We start from the raw sequence: 16,685 nt of genomic DNA on the forward strand, positions 1-16,685 counted from the left end.
GCTGGAATGCCTTTGATCATAGGTCTGCTCAATCAGGATTAACTTGTGGGTTAAACAATGTCAGCAATGCAACTGCATTTTCTCTTGTCCCAGCTTGTTAGAGGGTACAAGAGAACAGGATTATTTAGCAGTAGCCACTGATAAATACAAGAAGGGCCTTTATTCACGAAGAACATCTAAATTCCTTATATGTTGGCAGGCTCTTCTTCAGCCACTGATTTCCAGCTAGGTTACATACAGAGATTGAGATAATTTCATCCTCCCCTTTCCTCACAGGTCTCTGACAAATTTCTCTTGAAATACAGTTGACCATTCTCTTACTCCAAACCCAATCACAGTCTCTTCCTTCCATAAAATCTAACCACTGCCTAATAAAAGCATTTCATTCTACAACTGCATATTTTTAACCCTTGGGTGAGAGCGTCAGCTTTCCAATGGTTCAATCTATCTAACTGAAATAGATACCATAAGATTTCAATCTATTTCACATTTTCTACCCATCAAAATCCCTATTAGTTAAACAGTAAATTGATAAAAAAATGTAACACATCTATGCTGACTATCCCATTCTTTATCCCTGACTTATCTGTGAGAGCCATTCTTTCTTGAAATATTTCTCTATATATTTTATGTAACCAAAGCTTGAAATTTCAAATCATAGATGTCCTGCATCTAAGAATATTACCAATGGGATCTGGGAGAAATCATCCACTATCCTCAGCAAGTATGTATTTATGCGCCACTGTACCATATGAGCATCATCAAAGCAAAAAATGTTACTGTGCATCACAGAGCATGTAAACATGCTCACCTTGTTTATGCAATTAACTTACCTGTCATTCTTCAACCAAGATAGCTCTGAAAGCAGTTATTTTTACCAACAAAGCTGCTTTGTTTCCATTTCTACTCAGCTCACACAAAAGTCACCTCTCAAACTCACTGTCTCTCAATTTTACTTGCTCATATCCACTTTACCTAGATAAGTATACATATCATAGAAAGACAAAATAGACTAAGCAAAACAAGAGGAGGCACGTGGGATAAAGAGGCACTGAAGAGGTCACAGGATGTGTGATGAAAAAGCTTTGATAAAGAAACAAAAATAATAATAATAAAGTTGGAGTAAAGACCAAACATATAATGTATGTGGTTGGTTGGTTGGTTGGTTGGTAAAATATGACTATTCCCAAATATAACAATATCTGTTTCAACACACAATTTCACATCAAGTCTCTTGCAAAACAAATACATAAATGTAATATTTTATTTTCATATTTCACTTTTTGTTTCAATTTTCCTTTACTTTATAACTTTATATTTTCATCACTGTTGTTTCATCTCTTTTTTAATCTTTCTGTCATGCATAGATTTCAACTTTACTTATGTCTCACTCCTCTTTCTGTTTCATATCCTTCCGTCTTTGATTTTCTTTATGTTTCTTGTCAACTTGAATTTTCTATTTGCTTGATTATCATTCATCTTGTCTTTCATCTCTACCCAGTCATTGTCATTTAACTTTCTTCTCTTCTCATTAGTTTTCCCTTGGCAGTTTTATATCATATGTACTCTAATTGTAAATCAAGTGGAAAATGTACTGATATACCAAAAGTAGATCATAGTAGCAAAGAAGATACCTGCCCAAGATGCTATACAATGGGACTAAATCCAAAACCAGGCAGTTGTGAAGGGAACTTCTTAAACACTCAGTCATGCCTGCTGCTTTTTATCTAGTATGAGCAGAGGCACCCAGCATTGCCCAGGAATGAAATTTTTCTTTATATATTGGGGTGGGGGAAGCAAAATATGTTGTATAGAAAATTGTATTCTAAATTCAATTTATTCTTCAATTAGGATACAATTTATTCTTTAGTTGGGAAATCAATTCTGAATTCATAATATAAAATAATAATAATAATAATAATGATAAACAAAAATACAAAATTTACCACTTTTATGAAGGGAGATATATTCTACCACATATGTTGAAGGAAATTATGTAAGAGCTTCTGGGTAAACAACATTCTTTATTTTCTGGTTTGGAGCATAGACAAATAAGTGTTGCAAACTACCTTCCCTGGAGCAACCAACATAAAGTTGACCATGAGAAAAGCAAGCCAGTAGATTTCAAAGACTGACCTAGAGCTTTATTAATACACATTGCAAAGCAAAGTCGCACTGGAAATTATGTTCATTTGAACTTAAATGGCATGTCTGTTGGTTTGATTGGGATTCTTGGAATGAAAACTTCTTCCCTAGAGACACATCCAGTAATGACGGTAGCTTCTAGCTCAGTAGATGATAATGTCTTCACAATCAACCTTGTCCCATTGCTTAATTTAGGAGGATCTAAATTTCTTAGAAGCATTATTGGGACTCCTACTTTCAGAAAAAGTTTGTGAGTTCCAGGTGGCTCAAGAGAATTAAGGAACTCTGTTGGGTAATGGACAGCTTGATTTTCATCAAGGACTGAATCAACTGATTTGTACTTCTTAATGATTGTTGGAATCTTGTTAATTAATTCATGGTTGATCCTTGCTACTGTCTCATTTTTTGGAGTAAGAAATGCACTTTCACACAAACATTTAAGTGAATTATAAAACAAGATACAGTTGCTGTATCTTTTTTGTTGCCTTACCTTGAAGAGAAACTATCTACTACCTCAAGAGAGCCTCTTGGGCATTTGAGAGTGTTTAAGTCCCTCATGCTCTTAGTACTTACTGTTCTTGTGCATCTGCCACACATGAAAGCAACCGTATCTGATAATCTACCCAAGATTCCATTGCATCTCTTATGCACCCATAGGTTACATGTGTGTGTTTGAGTTATTTGAGACAAGATTTTATAGTCAGATACTCAGTTTTTTTTTTTTTTTGTGGGTAAGGGACTTGACTGAAAAACAGGTCTTTTGAAAGTGCAAATAATGACAAGGGATGCCAACATCACTGTTTCACCAAAGTGGTGACAGGTGTACTCATAAAGGTGCATATATATGTATGTGTATGCATATGTGTGTGTGCTTGTAGTATGGCTGAATAGTCAAGAATTTCACTTCACAACTGCAAATTCCTGCATTCAGTCACACTACATAGCATCTTGGGTAAATGTCATTTCCTATAGCTTCTGGTCAACACATCTAGTGAGTGTAATTGGGTAGATAGAAACTGTTAGCCCACCAGTTAAATTCTATCCATAAATCAAAAGATACACACTTTACACACTATGCACTGTGTCATGCTTATTTTACTTGTTATGTTAAGGGTACATGTATCTGGAATACTCAGCCACTTGTACATTAGTTCAAGAGTAGGTTATTCAGTTCACAAAATAACTGAATTATCATCCTCATACAATGTAGCTCCACCAATATGTGTATGTATATACTCTAATATTTGAAATTGTATGTGTCTCAACATCTGGTTGTTTTGTGTTGCATAACTGTCTTAATCTATTTCTCATAATTCATCTGTTTATTATAGTTTTGACTAAATCAACAAATAATTCCAGCAAGGCTTCAAACAGTTTGATACTTTTAATACTTGCCAGAATTGTATTCTTTCACTTGATATTCATAAGTAAAATGAAATAAAACGCCAACAAGTCTTAGTTTTGTTCAAGAGCAGCAGATGATGTTTGGAAAACAATGTTTGCTGTAAAAAATCATATGCTGTGCTTATTATTCAGAATCTTTAGAAAATTACTTAAGCTTTATCTCATACAAACTAATCACATTACAATCTTTAAACAAGTCTAAATGCTAAAGATTGCCTATAAGAAAGAATACTGTTTATGTTGGTTTATGCTTTTTTTTCTGTTGTATTTTACATCATACAACAGATGCTTAGCAACTCTGCCATTTTCATAAAGGAATGTTTCATAAGCTCTCAATACTTCACTCTAATAATTTTGGCTCAGAATCTGTTGTTTACACTTTTCTGACCCTAAATGTGCCAACATGACTAAATGTACTACTATAAAACCAATTTTTAATAATTTTTATCTCTGATTCTCAACTGGTAGAATAAATAACATTCCTAACTTTCTAGGAAAGTATTACAAATACTGATTGCTTTCAAGTTTTGTTTTATTCTTTTTTTGTATATTTTTTAATGACAAATGGGGAATCCATTTAATCCAACTGATTAGCTATATTTAGCATTAATATCAAGCCTGTCTCATTTTGAGCATCATTTTATGCATTTTACTTTATATCTCATAAAAATTCAGTCAATTTATTTTGAAAATATATTACTAAATTGATGTTTACTTTGAGTGATGATTCAATATATTATTTAATCAGTATATTTTGTGCCAAAAATGAAACTGACTAATAATTTCTTTTCATTAGATACAAGATAAATTCTGAAACAAATAACCTTTTGAACATGGTATAATTTAGTTACATATTTTATTCTTTTTTATTTTTTATTTGTTTCAATCATTAGACTGTGACCATGCTGGAGCAGTACTTTCTTTCTAATCTTGATACTTATTTTAATCAGTCTTATTTTGCCAAACTGCTAAGTTATGAAAACATAAACAAACCAAAACCATTTATAAAGCAATGATGGGGACAAACACAAAGACACACACACACATATTCAATGGGCTTCTTTCAGTTTCCATCTAGCAAATCCACTTACAAAGCCTTGGTGTTACACAGTGGACTGCACCTGGAACCATGTGGTTGAGAAATAAGCTTCTTATCAAACAGGTATGCCTGCACCTATAAACTAACAAGAAAAAAAAATTGAAGTCATTTTCAATAAAATTTCAATTCAAAGAATATAAGACTGATTCAGCTCAGCACATCCCTGGTAATTTTTCTTTTATCAACACAAATGGGATATAAGACAAAGTATTGAGTGGCATTTGAGCTCAAAACATAAGAAACTAAACTAAAACTAACTGGTACTCTATTATTTTTAAATTAAAAAATGATAACCATAATACTTAACTGATAGATTGAAATATGAAATCAGCTCCACTAAAATCCATGTAATTCTAAACTAAATACTGCAAAGAATTTTGTCCAACATTACTTATTCTACTATTTACTGAACTAAATTTTTAAATAAATGATAAAACATCTTGCTTATTAAAAAGTTTCAAGCTTTTGCAGTGTGTTAAAGCTTTTATTAGCTCCAATCTATCTCAGAGTTTGGTTACATTGAACACATTCTTACCTTTGAATGTTAATGACTTCACAATTATTTTTAATTACACTGGCACTTCTAAACATATGATACCATTCTTCATTCAACTATTCAAGTACAGGTATTATTTATGCTACACAATCTAAACAATTCATGCCATAATTGCACCACTTCATTGAACAGACTTCAAAAATATCCTGTATTGAGGACTCCCTCATTCCTTTGCATGAACAGCACATGGCTAATATCTCAGATTTCTAATAAATGCTAGGCCTCGTAATTTCTGATGTTCAAGCTCACACACATGCATGAACACATATGTGTGCATGTACACACACACACACACACACACAACATTATCAGTACTGCAGTCTTAAGACAAGTTTTTTTCTTCAGGACCAGCAAATATCCCATAAATAATGTGGGACTTTTATACTTCTTTTATTTTTCAAGATTAACCCTTTCGTTACCGTATTTATTTTGAGATGCTCTGTGTTTCTTTCAATTATTTTAAATATAACAAAGAATTTAGTAAAATAACATTGTTATCATTAAGCTAGTGTTCGGAACATAAATTGTGACTAAGATTTGGTGGAAGATTTGAATTCAGAACTTATGAAAACAAGACATTTATACTAAAGAGCCAGAGCCGGTTTCAGCCGGGTTGGTAACGAAAGGGTTAAGATAAACAAAGTTCTTTTTCAATCTAAAATATACTCTCCTTCATTTTCTACAATACTCTTCTGGTGGCATGCAGGTGTTAATGAATGGTTGAATGACCAAATCCGAGCTTCTCTGCTGGTTCTTCAACAGTTACAATGGGATTTTGTTTCATCAGGTTTTGCAGGACAAATTCACTGAGCTCTACAGATCTTCCAGGACAATGCTTGTCTTCTAGGCTGTAGTTTCCAGCTTGGAATTTCTGGAACCACCATTGACACTGGCTTACACTTATTGTCTGATCCCCATATGCTGCATTAATATTCCTCACACTTTCCATTGCATTATTACCTTTATTGAACTCATAAAGCAAAATATGCTGAATATACTCCTTTGTCACTTCCATTACAACTTTGAAAAACTAACTGTTAAAATCAAACTGCACTCTTCAAAACTTGTGCTAAGAATAAGCACAAGGTAAAATTATTACTGGTTTTATAGCAAGTTGATGCAGGTAGTTTATCCTGTTCCCCTCCAACTTTTAGTTCATGCAATTGAAAAAGCTGAATTATTTATGGGAAGACCCAATACTTTAGTCCTGATCAGTTGTTAATCCTGTAGAATTGAAATGTAGCCCATGTTAAAATGTTGCTTACATTCTGGGATGGTCCTATTAATGAACATCTTGGCCTCCTGTAACAAGGCTAAAAGAAAGCTATCTAACTAAATGGCAAAGTACCGCAACTGCTAACTCACAAATACATTGCTTTTTATCTGTCTCTTCTATGATAATGGCTTCTGCTCATTTGAACTTATAAAGCTGTTTATTACCAGCTGATACATTCTCATGTATTCTTCTATTCTCATCTCCATTGTATATTATCCCCAAGCACAAACTAATCTCTTTGTTTAGTATTCTCTCTCAAAACTATCTCTCTGGAATTTCTACAGGATTCACATTTTATCATAGGCATTTATTAACAAAAATTCGACCTGAGCATCAACTACAGCAATTTTTACTATTCAGGATGCTGTCCTTCCTTCAACTCAAAATTTTTCCACAAAATTATAAAATTCTAAAGGTTTTGTTTTGTTTTTTTTTATCTTCCAATAATAGTAATTTACTTTTTCTTCTGTATTTTTTTACTGAGAATTCAAACTGAATCTGAGTATTCTTTATGTGTGAGATCCCAATTAATTTTCAAATATTTTATATTTTAAATAAATTTTACTTATCTTAGATGGTCATTTTGTTTGGTGTATAGCTTCATGTAAATGATGCATGAAGGAGATGTTTCTCAACTTTTTCTTTATTATGAATAATTCATTGAAGCAGTAACATAGTGGCTTCTTAATAAGGAAAAAATTTTGGAGTATCAGAGAATTAATAATGTTTCATTGCTTATACTTTTTCCAACAATATTAGTCAAGTGAAAACAATAGAAGTGAAATGTCAGGATCTAACCAAGAGTTGAAAGCTCATTGGGAGTTCATTTTCCTTCAAGTTATTATAAAACACATAATTTAATAAGAACAACATTGAATTTTACCTAAATAGCCAAAGCAGAAAATATATAACAAAAAAAAGTAAAATCTTTGACTTGTTACTCATATAAAGTGATTTCTGAAAAAAAGCTCATTTTCACACTTTACAGAATTTAGTTGTTTGACCTCTATATTCACCCAAGTAGCTTTACTGACTTAAGCACTCACATCAAGTATTTTAATAATGTGGATTTTTGCCTATCTCAAGGTATTAGCACATAACCAGTTATTTTTCAGTAAATAATTAATATTTCTATTTCTGAAACTATTTACAGTATAGTATATGAATTACATTGATGAAAATTATGTAAAATATATTTTACCTTGTGGCTTTTTATTATCATTGTGTCTCCTGAAAATTGTGACAGAATTTTAGGTGAGCTCTATGGTAAAATTTTTACAGTGCCATTTACTGAAGACTACCTGGGGTTAATTTTTTCCAGTTTCTTATTTGAATGTTTCTCATTCTTCTTGCTCTTTTATATGGCAGTAGTGTATTTCATTTTGTGAATGACATCTTCTTGATTGAATAGTTTTAATGAGCACACATGTGGTTCCTTTTCTAGCCTAATGACTATCCTGCAGAAATTACTGCCTATTGTAAATCTTCTACCATAAGTTCAAAACCAGCAAGTTTTAAGATTTCTTCAGGCAAAATGGTAATGTCTTGATTTAGATTTAGTTCTAGAACCAAAACTTTGGGTGAGCAAAGTACAAACCCTCTTTCTTGCTCCAAAACTGACAAGAAATGAATGTGGGTACATCTTTCCAGATATGTTTTGTATGCTGTGTATGCATGTAATATATCATCCTCATCTGCAACAGCAGCACCACCACCATGCTGGCATAGGTTGGACAGTTTGACAGGATCTAATAGACTGGAAGACCTTATCTTGCTCCAATGTCTATAGCCAGTTGCTCTTCCTAACACCAAACACACTGCCAAATGTTCTGTATGCATTATTTTGTAGCAGCAGCACTTTAGAGGTAGTCTTGCTCCCAGCAGGACTAAAGGACCCTCTCAGGCTCTACATTAAAAATATATTGTAAATACAATGAACAATAAAAGACAATGCAGCAGGGACAAGGTTTAACAAATACAGTATTAGCTTAATGATTAAAAGGAAGAGAAAGAGTCTTAAGATTTTGGATTTTAGGCCTTCATCTGAAATAAGAGAAAAGTATAGGGGAGCAAGAAAGAGGAAACTAGGTGAGGAAAAGAGAAAAAACAAAATGAAAAGAGCAGTTAGGAGCCAGATGGGAATATGGGAGTGAAGATAAGAAGGGGAGGGTGGATGTGTATGTGTGAGTGTATCTATGTTTAGAGATGTGCAAATGTGGAGAGGGGTTCTAGGAGTACATATATGTGTGTAGACAAATTCTGAAGTATAGTGATATAGGCTGATGGAGTTGTGTGGTATTAGTGTGTGTGTGTGTGTAATTGTTAAGTGTGAGTAAAGCATGGATGTGATCAGGTAGGAGCAAGTGCAAGTGTAAGGTAAAAGGGAAAGCAAGAGGGTGGGGTTTTGGATGGCAGATATGAGATGTTTAAAGGGAAGGGTGCTTTCAGTAAAAAATAAAGCGGTTAGGGGTGATGTTGAGAGAGCAGGACTGGTGACAAGGGAAGTAGTCCCAAGAAGAGGGACAACTGGTAGCATAAAAAGTAGAATTGAGCATGTCAGTTCTGCTATTACAATACCTGAGTATAAATTGTGCCATAGTCAGAAGAATGATGGAGGGGCAGATGATAGGAAGATGAATTGTAGGGAAAGCTTCACTGGGAGAAAGTGGGTGTGGAGGCATAAACATATGTGATATACTTCTAGGACCTCTTTTTTTTTTTTTCATTTTATTTTATTTATTTTTTTTTATCTGCTAGATGTGTTAACTGTGCTCTTCTCAAGCACCATAAATCACAAATCATTTCAGTCCTTTGTCATTTCTTTCCTGAGTTGCAACATCAACATCCTGCAGTCAATCTTCACTACTTTGTCCCACGTCTTCCTGGGTCTTCATCTTCCACAAGTTCCATCCTCATTTGGAAAATCAGCATTTCTTTATGCAGCTAACCTCATCTATCATATGTTTATACCAGCACTGTCTTCTCTGTTGCATTCCCCATTTGATGTCTCTTATGCCCAGTTATTTCTCTATATATATTTACACTTTATTGTACATACGCACTGACATTGCATATCCAGTAAAGCTTCTATGCTTTACTGGATATGCAATGTCATTTCTTTCTAGTCTTTGCATATATATCCTCTTATTCCTAATTCACATTTAACTACCATGTAGTATCTCTCTTCATTGTCAGGCCGCATGCAATCTGCCTTTCACTCTGACAATTACCAACAGAGATAATAACCCTCTGATCTTTCTCTGACTGTTGTTAGTATTAGTTAAGGGCATGTACAAAATACTGAAATTAAAAGATCATTCATTAGATGTGACAAATACAATTGACATATCACTTTGATATAGATGTAGTTTCCTCATTCACTGGCCTTTGGTTTGAGGAAAATTTCAGCTACAACAGAAGCAATTTTAAATGGTTGTGAATGTATTTCTGTTGAGATTTTTTATTTTCTGAGCACACTTTCCTACAGGATTTCTTACCTAGCAGTATTCTGCTATATCTCAATTGTTTCATTGTACCTTTTTGCCCTCACTTTAAAATATTTATGGAAAGTAACTATCAACATTCTTTACTTGCAAAATATTAAAACACAAAATAGTAGCCCAGTGAAAAAGGTATAAAGAAAGGTGTGTGTGATTGTTTTTATTTGAGCCTCTCCAAAAATTACTCAATTACTGGTTGTGACATCGTTATCATTTCTGCTGGCTTTGTGCCTTTGAAGATAAGTGTAATAAGAGATACCTTACTTGAAAAACAGGTAAGTGTTAGTAACAGGAAGGGTTGCTGGCTATAAAATAATGCCTCAATAACATATTCACATAACCCATGCTTGCATGTAAAAACAGGTGTGAAAACAAGCAGACATTTTATTTAAGTAAGTGTGGTAAATATGTTTATTTTCTTACGTTTACATTTATATGTGTCATCATCATCATCATCATTTAACGTCCATTTTCCATGCTGGTATGGGTTGGATGGTTCGACTGGGGTCTGGGAAGCCATGAGGCTATACCAGGCCCCAATCTGATCTGGCAGTGCTTCTACAGCTGGATTCCCTTCCTAACATCAACCACTCCGAGAGTATAGTGGGTGTTTTTTATGTGCCACTGGCACAGGGGCCAGGGAAGCTAGCATCAACCACAATTGGATGGTGCTTTTTACATGCCATTGGCCACGTTCAGATTTTGATGTTGATGTACTTGACTCAATAGGTCTCCTCAAGCATAGCATATCACCCTACAATCCAAGGTACTTTTAAGAGGGCTAGTTATGTGACACTGGTGTAGGTTACAGCTGTGAACTCACTTTATTTGCCAGGTCTTCTCAGTCACAGATTACCTCCAAAGGTCTTAGTCTTTTGTCATTGCCTTTGTGAAGCCCAACATTCAAAGGTCATGCTTCACCACTTCATCCCATGTCTTCCTAGGTCTCTCTCTACCCTGGATTCCTTCCACTGTTTGTGAGTGGCACTTCTTCACACAGCTCTCCTCGTCCATCCACAGTACATGACCATACCAATGTGAACGTCTCTCTTGCATGCCACAGCCGATGCTTCTTATGTCTAACATTTCTCTCAGGTCGTTTACACTCTGTCGTGTGTGCACACTGACATTACACATCCAGCAGATCATGCTAGCTTCATTTCTTTCAAGCCTACGCATGTCTTCAGCAGTCATGGCCCATGTTTCACTGCCATGAAGCATGGCAGTTCACACACATGCATCATACAATCTACCTTTCACTCTGAGTGAGAGGCCCTTTGTCACCAGTAGGGGTAGAAGCTTTCTGAACTTTGCCCAGGCTATTCTTATTCTAACGGTAACACTCTCTGAGCATCCACCCCAACTACAGACTTGGTCACCTAGGTAATGGAATCTATCAACTACTTCTAGTTCTTCCCCCTGGCATGTGATGGAGTTTGTTTTCTGAGCATCTGTGGTGTCTATTGCCCCTGTGCATCTGCCGCACACGAAAGCTATCTTCCTAGTTAATCTTCCTTTGATGTTGCTGCACCTCTTATGTGTCCATAGCTTACACTGGGTTATAATTTTTTTATGTTCATGTTAGTTTTTTTAACTTACGAAGTATTTGTTCTTAAACCTATAGTAGAACGAAAGACTTTGCTTATCTTCACTGAATTTTAAAAAAGTTTTACATATATTGTGCATATGTGGATATCTATATATGTATGTATGTGTATATGTATGTGTGTGGATGTGTATATATATATATATATATATATATATATATATATATATATATATATATATATATATATATATATATATGTCGTATTGCATTAATCAAATCTGAAATTTAAAAAAAATTTATATAGAAAGTAATTGCATTTAGGTTTATTTTCATTTTTTTTTTTTCCTAGACCTGAATTTTATCACAAAAGGACAAGAAAGATATTCAGCACAATGTTATACAGTAGTTCTGATGTGTATTTAGTGTAAAAGAATTTATGCTAAATAAAAAAGTGAAATAAAAAAGTGCACGTGTGTGTGTGTGTGTGTTACATATTGTATATATATATATATATATATATATATATATATATATGTTGTGTTGTTTAAAATTTTCTTCAGGTTTTTATTAACATTTTGATTCAATAGATATTTATTTTCTGAATTTAGTTTCTGAATATATCTTTTTCAATTCATATCCTTTTTAATATAATAATTTTTCGTTATCTTCATCAAGGCTTTTTTTCCCATTTTATTCCATCACATCTGCTTCTCTGCTTGGGTTAGAGAATAACTGAATAAGAAATATCTCAAAGTTGATGAACTTATAGAAAATTTGTCTGTAACTCCTTTGTCATTCATCATATTACTAATATGTAGACATGACACACAGATAGGATTTCTTAGAAATTGTTATCTAATTCATCACAATACTTTTTACCACACATATTAACGAATTTCTTTTATTGCTCTTTAACACACACATACATATTATACACATTACACACACACATTACACACACGCACATGCACACACACACACACATCTATATATATACACACACACACACACACACACATATATATATATATATATATATTTATACATTTGTGTACATGTGTGTGTGTGTGTTCATATGTGTGTTGTTGTGGTGTGTGTGTGTAAGTATATATGTATGTCTGTACACGTACACATACACACTTTCAAGATTCAAAGGAGGCTGTAGGTGGATAGCAATGTGAATTTCAAAGGAAGACAATATGGTGGCTCCTGTCTTCACTCCTGTTGATATTGTGTGTGTGTGTGTGTGTGTGTGTGTGTGTGTGTGTGTGTGTGTGTGTGTGTATGTGTGCGTGCATGCGTATGTGTGTGTGTGTGTAAATGGCAGATGAACAAGTGATGAATGATCAAGGAAGAATCAAGTCAGGGGTCTCAAAATCATGCAACATGTGTCTGAAGCAACTTTCACTGAAAGGGTAATCTCATGAAGCTACATTTCATCTTGCCATCATGAATAACTGCTAGCTTAGAGTTCAAACATTATTTCAAATGATATATTAATGTGTAGTTGAGTCAATAGAATATTAGCCTATTATTTCTAAAGGTTGTCTATGTTTCACTATTTATATTTTATCCTGTTGTCATTGCTTTACGAAATCTGTTGCCAAGACACATAACTTTCACTAGGTTAGACCAATCAGAGCAACAGAAAGAATGGATAATTGACAAATGCTTGTGAAACTGAGTCTGAATTTCCCCCCCAGTAAACCTGAAAGAGGGCTGGAGTTTGGTATTCTGCTTTGCCCTCTAGATTTAACAGCATGGAAATAATGTCTTTGAATGGTTCTTATATGACCCAACAGTTTCCAGACCATTTGAGGCTGTAGTCTTTGTTTCATATCATGTCTAATGGCATATTTTTTTTTTTTGAGAGATTAATGTGTGCATATCTTTCTAATTTGAAACTGTGAGTATACTTGAGAAATCCTTAATTTAAAACACGCTCCTAATTAGTCACTGTAATTGTTGGAAGAAATAGGTTGGTTCATATGAAAAGCAAAAGCATTTTTCTTTGGGTAGATGCCATTCATTCCTCAACCTCTATTTTCTTGCAAATGGCATTTATGATATCCAAGAAAACAATATATAGAAAATCCCCACTTTGTTCCTGAACCAGTAATTTACTTTTTATTCATATTTATAAGATAAATTACAATGTTTTTCTCCCTCCTTATTTTCTTGCAGCTGCTAAACTGACATGAAATTTGTGTTTTTAGTTATCGTTTGCCAAGTGTTATAAACTAGTCCATCAAGTGAGCGGGGAAAAAAAGATGACATCAATTTCTTTTCTGCAGTAGATCTTTGTGTATTATTCTAGGTAGTGACTCTCAGTATTGGATTACAGTTTCTCAGCAATGACTTCTTTTCCTCTTCCCTGGAAAGCTTGACATGCTACTTCCGTGACAATATGTATACATCACAGCATCAGGCTGTATTCAGTCACAAGATATTACAGCAGACAATGTCTCCAGTTACAATATACTGGCCTCTTCCAATGAAGTATAATTGAATACCACTGAAATAATTTATTTTTCTTGTTTTACTGTTTTTTTATCATAGAAACTGGATCCTTGGTCATATAGAGAGGTAATTCCATACTCACTGCTTTTCTTTGTGCTTTATTGGAAATTAATGGCTCCTTGCAAGTCATTGAAGAAAAATTGAATATGGCCCTTTCTAATTATTCCGGACTAGATTTCTGACCAAAACTCATATCAGTGACTAGAATTACTGTTAATGAGCATTTTTATGTTATTGATGACTTATATCAACCAACGTTGGTTTTGTGAGGGGACCGGATGTACGTATCAAGAAATGGGATTAAATATATCTCTTCTAACCCAGGCCAACTCTAATGAGTAATAATTAATAATATTTGGATAGTCCAATGGGAAGGTTTGTAGTGTGTTGTAGACAACTTTACTTATAAGCAATTTGTCAGACAATGTTATTTTGAGCATATTGTAAAATAGTGTAGGCTGTAAATGTATGGATTACTGATAATGTTGCTACACAGGCTATAAATATATGGGTAGTTGTTGCTAAGTGTATTATAATTAATGTGTACATTAACTGCAATATGTCAATGATGGTTTGTTGACAGTGCCTTAATGGCATAGTTTCTTTTACATTTAATGATCAGCAGATAACCTATCATCTGAAGGTTAATGACACAGTTTTCTTATGTTGATTTGCACTTCCTGGCAATAGAGTTGATAATATACAATCCATTACAGAGGTTGCTGTTATTGCTGTAGAAGATATGCACAGTGTGATTGTTAACATTAGTGTTGTGTTGTTTTGTGGTTGTTGACAATACCATATATGATGCACAGTGTATCATGAGTCTGTTATTTTTGGCTGTTGGTATCACTGCAGAGGGTATGTAGTGTGTCGGTGTATGGTTTTTGATATTACTGTAAGAGACATGTAGTATGTTTGTGTGATTTTGACAATACTGCAGTTGATGTTTAGAGAGTCGGTGTGTAATCGGTGACAATACTGTAGGTGATGTGTAAATCATTATTATAGATAATGTAGTATATCAGTATGATGTTATAAATAAAGTAATATATCATTGTGTAGTTATTGACATTATTGTACATCATATGTAGTATATCAGTGTTATATTTTCCACATTACTGTCAGTGTACTAACTCTTGATATTACAGTAGATGACGTGTGGTGTGTTAAGATGTAGTTGTTGACATACTTGCAGATAATGTATTGGGTGCTGTTCTGTAGTGATTAACAATACTGTAAACAATGTTTAACATAATGTTGTGCAGTTATTAACATTATTGTAAATGATGGATAATGTGCTGTTCACAGTGCTGTAAATGGTATGTTGTGAGTCACTGTGTGGTTGTCGACAATATGTTTAGATCATTTACAGTATGTAACTGTTGGCTTTACTACAGATGCTGAGTAGTGTGAATTTGTTGATATCAGTATAGAGAGGATGTCATTCTGTGTCTGTTAGCATTACAGTAGATAATGTACCCTGAGTCAGCATTGCTTGTTGACAATCCTGTAAATGACATGCAGTGTATCGGTGTGTGGATATTGACATATGTGTAGAAAATATGTAACATCTCATTTTATGGTTATTGACAATATTGTAGATGATGTACAGTGAGTCATTTTGCAGTTGTTGGCAAAATTTACAAATGATATGGGGTATGTCAATGTATAGTTGCTGACATTGTAGGTGATATTTTGTTACCAATTACACACCGACTCCCTAAAACTGTAAACAGTATGTAACTTATTGTTGTGTAGTTGTTGATATTATTATAGATTATGAGTAGTGTACTGTTGTTCACAGTACTGTAAATGCAGTTTTGTAAGTCAGTGTGTGGTATAGATGACATGTAATGTTGATATCATTGAATGACTGATAACATATACTGTAGATGATGTGGTGTGTCAGTGCATGCTTGAGATTTCTAACAGTGGAAATATTTAGAATTACGTACAGATAGTTTTTAAAATTTATTTATTATCAGTATATAAATTGAATTTCAGTTCTTATTTGCTGCTAAACATTATATAAAGTAATTTTGCATTCATAATGTTACTTTTATTTTTTCAATAGAATTCCCAAGAGAAATCCCCTGAAAAACCTAAGCCAAAAAACAAGAACGTTTCGGATGGTAAGTAATTTTATATTTGTCTAGAAAGACTTCTGATTAATCTTACAGTATTGGAGGCTGTTTCTCAAGCTTTATTTAACTCCATTGTTTAGTTATAGTCCAGAATATCATATCATTGTATGTGTTATTTATATCATGCCCCAGTCTATTTCCAGTTATAAATATGAAAATACACATGCATGTATACAGAACATTCCCTCCAAGTAAAGAGGAAATTTACCAGTATCAAACAATTTTAAGAGATTACCCCCACCCAAATTGGCTAGGGGGTTTTGATACATGGCTCAAAGAGTAAGTTTTTCATGCACTAAATGCAAGGTGGCTTCTTCCTATTCCCTCTTCAGCAAATTAAAGGTGCTCAGAGCCTTCTTTTAAAATGGAAACATCTTTGTGTTTATCAACATTTGAATTTCATCAGAGAACTCATAGGTTCACTTGGCATAATATGCCAACATCCTAGGTGTCTATCTTACAGATCACATATCTTCTGAAGGTGGAATT

General features: G+C 33.8%; 1 protein-coding gene across 1 annotated transcript in view; it reads left to right on the forward strand.

Annotated features, from left to right (window-relative positions):
• LOC115211679 overlaps positions 1-16,685 on the forward strand; it is a 226,936-nt gene that overhangs the window by 207,570 nt on the left and 2,681 nt on the right. The window contains exon 5 of the mRNA XM_029780325.2: positions 16,127-16,184. Coding sequence (XP_029636185.1) covers positions 16,127-16,184 — 58 coding nt within the window. The remainder of the gene's footprint in view (positions 1-16,126; positions 16,185-16,685) is intronic.

This window comes from Octopus sinensis, linkage group LG5 (assembly GCF_006345805.1).
Source record: "Octopus sinensis linkage group LG5, ASM634580v1, whole genome shotgun sequence".
Lineage (NCBI taxonomy): Eukaryota > Metazoa > Mollusca > Cephalopoda > Octopoda > Octopodidae > Octopus > Octopus sinensis.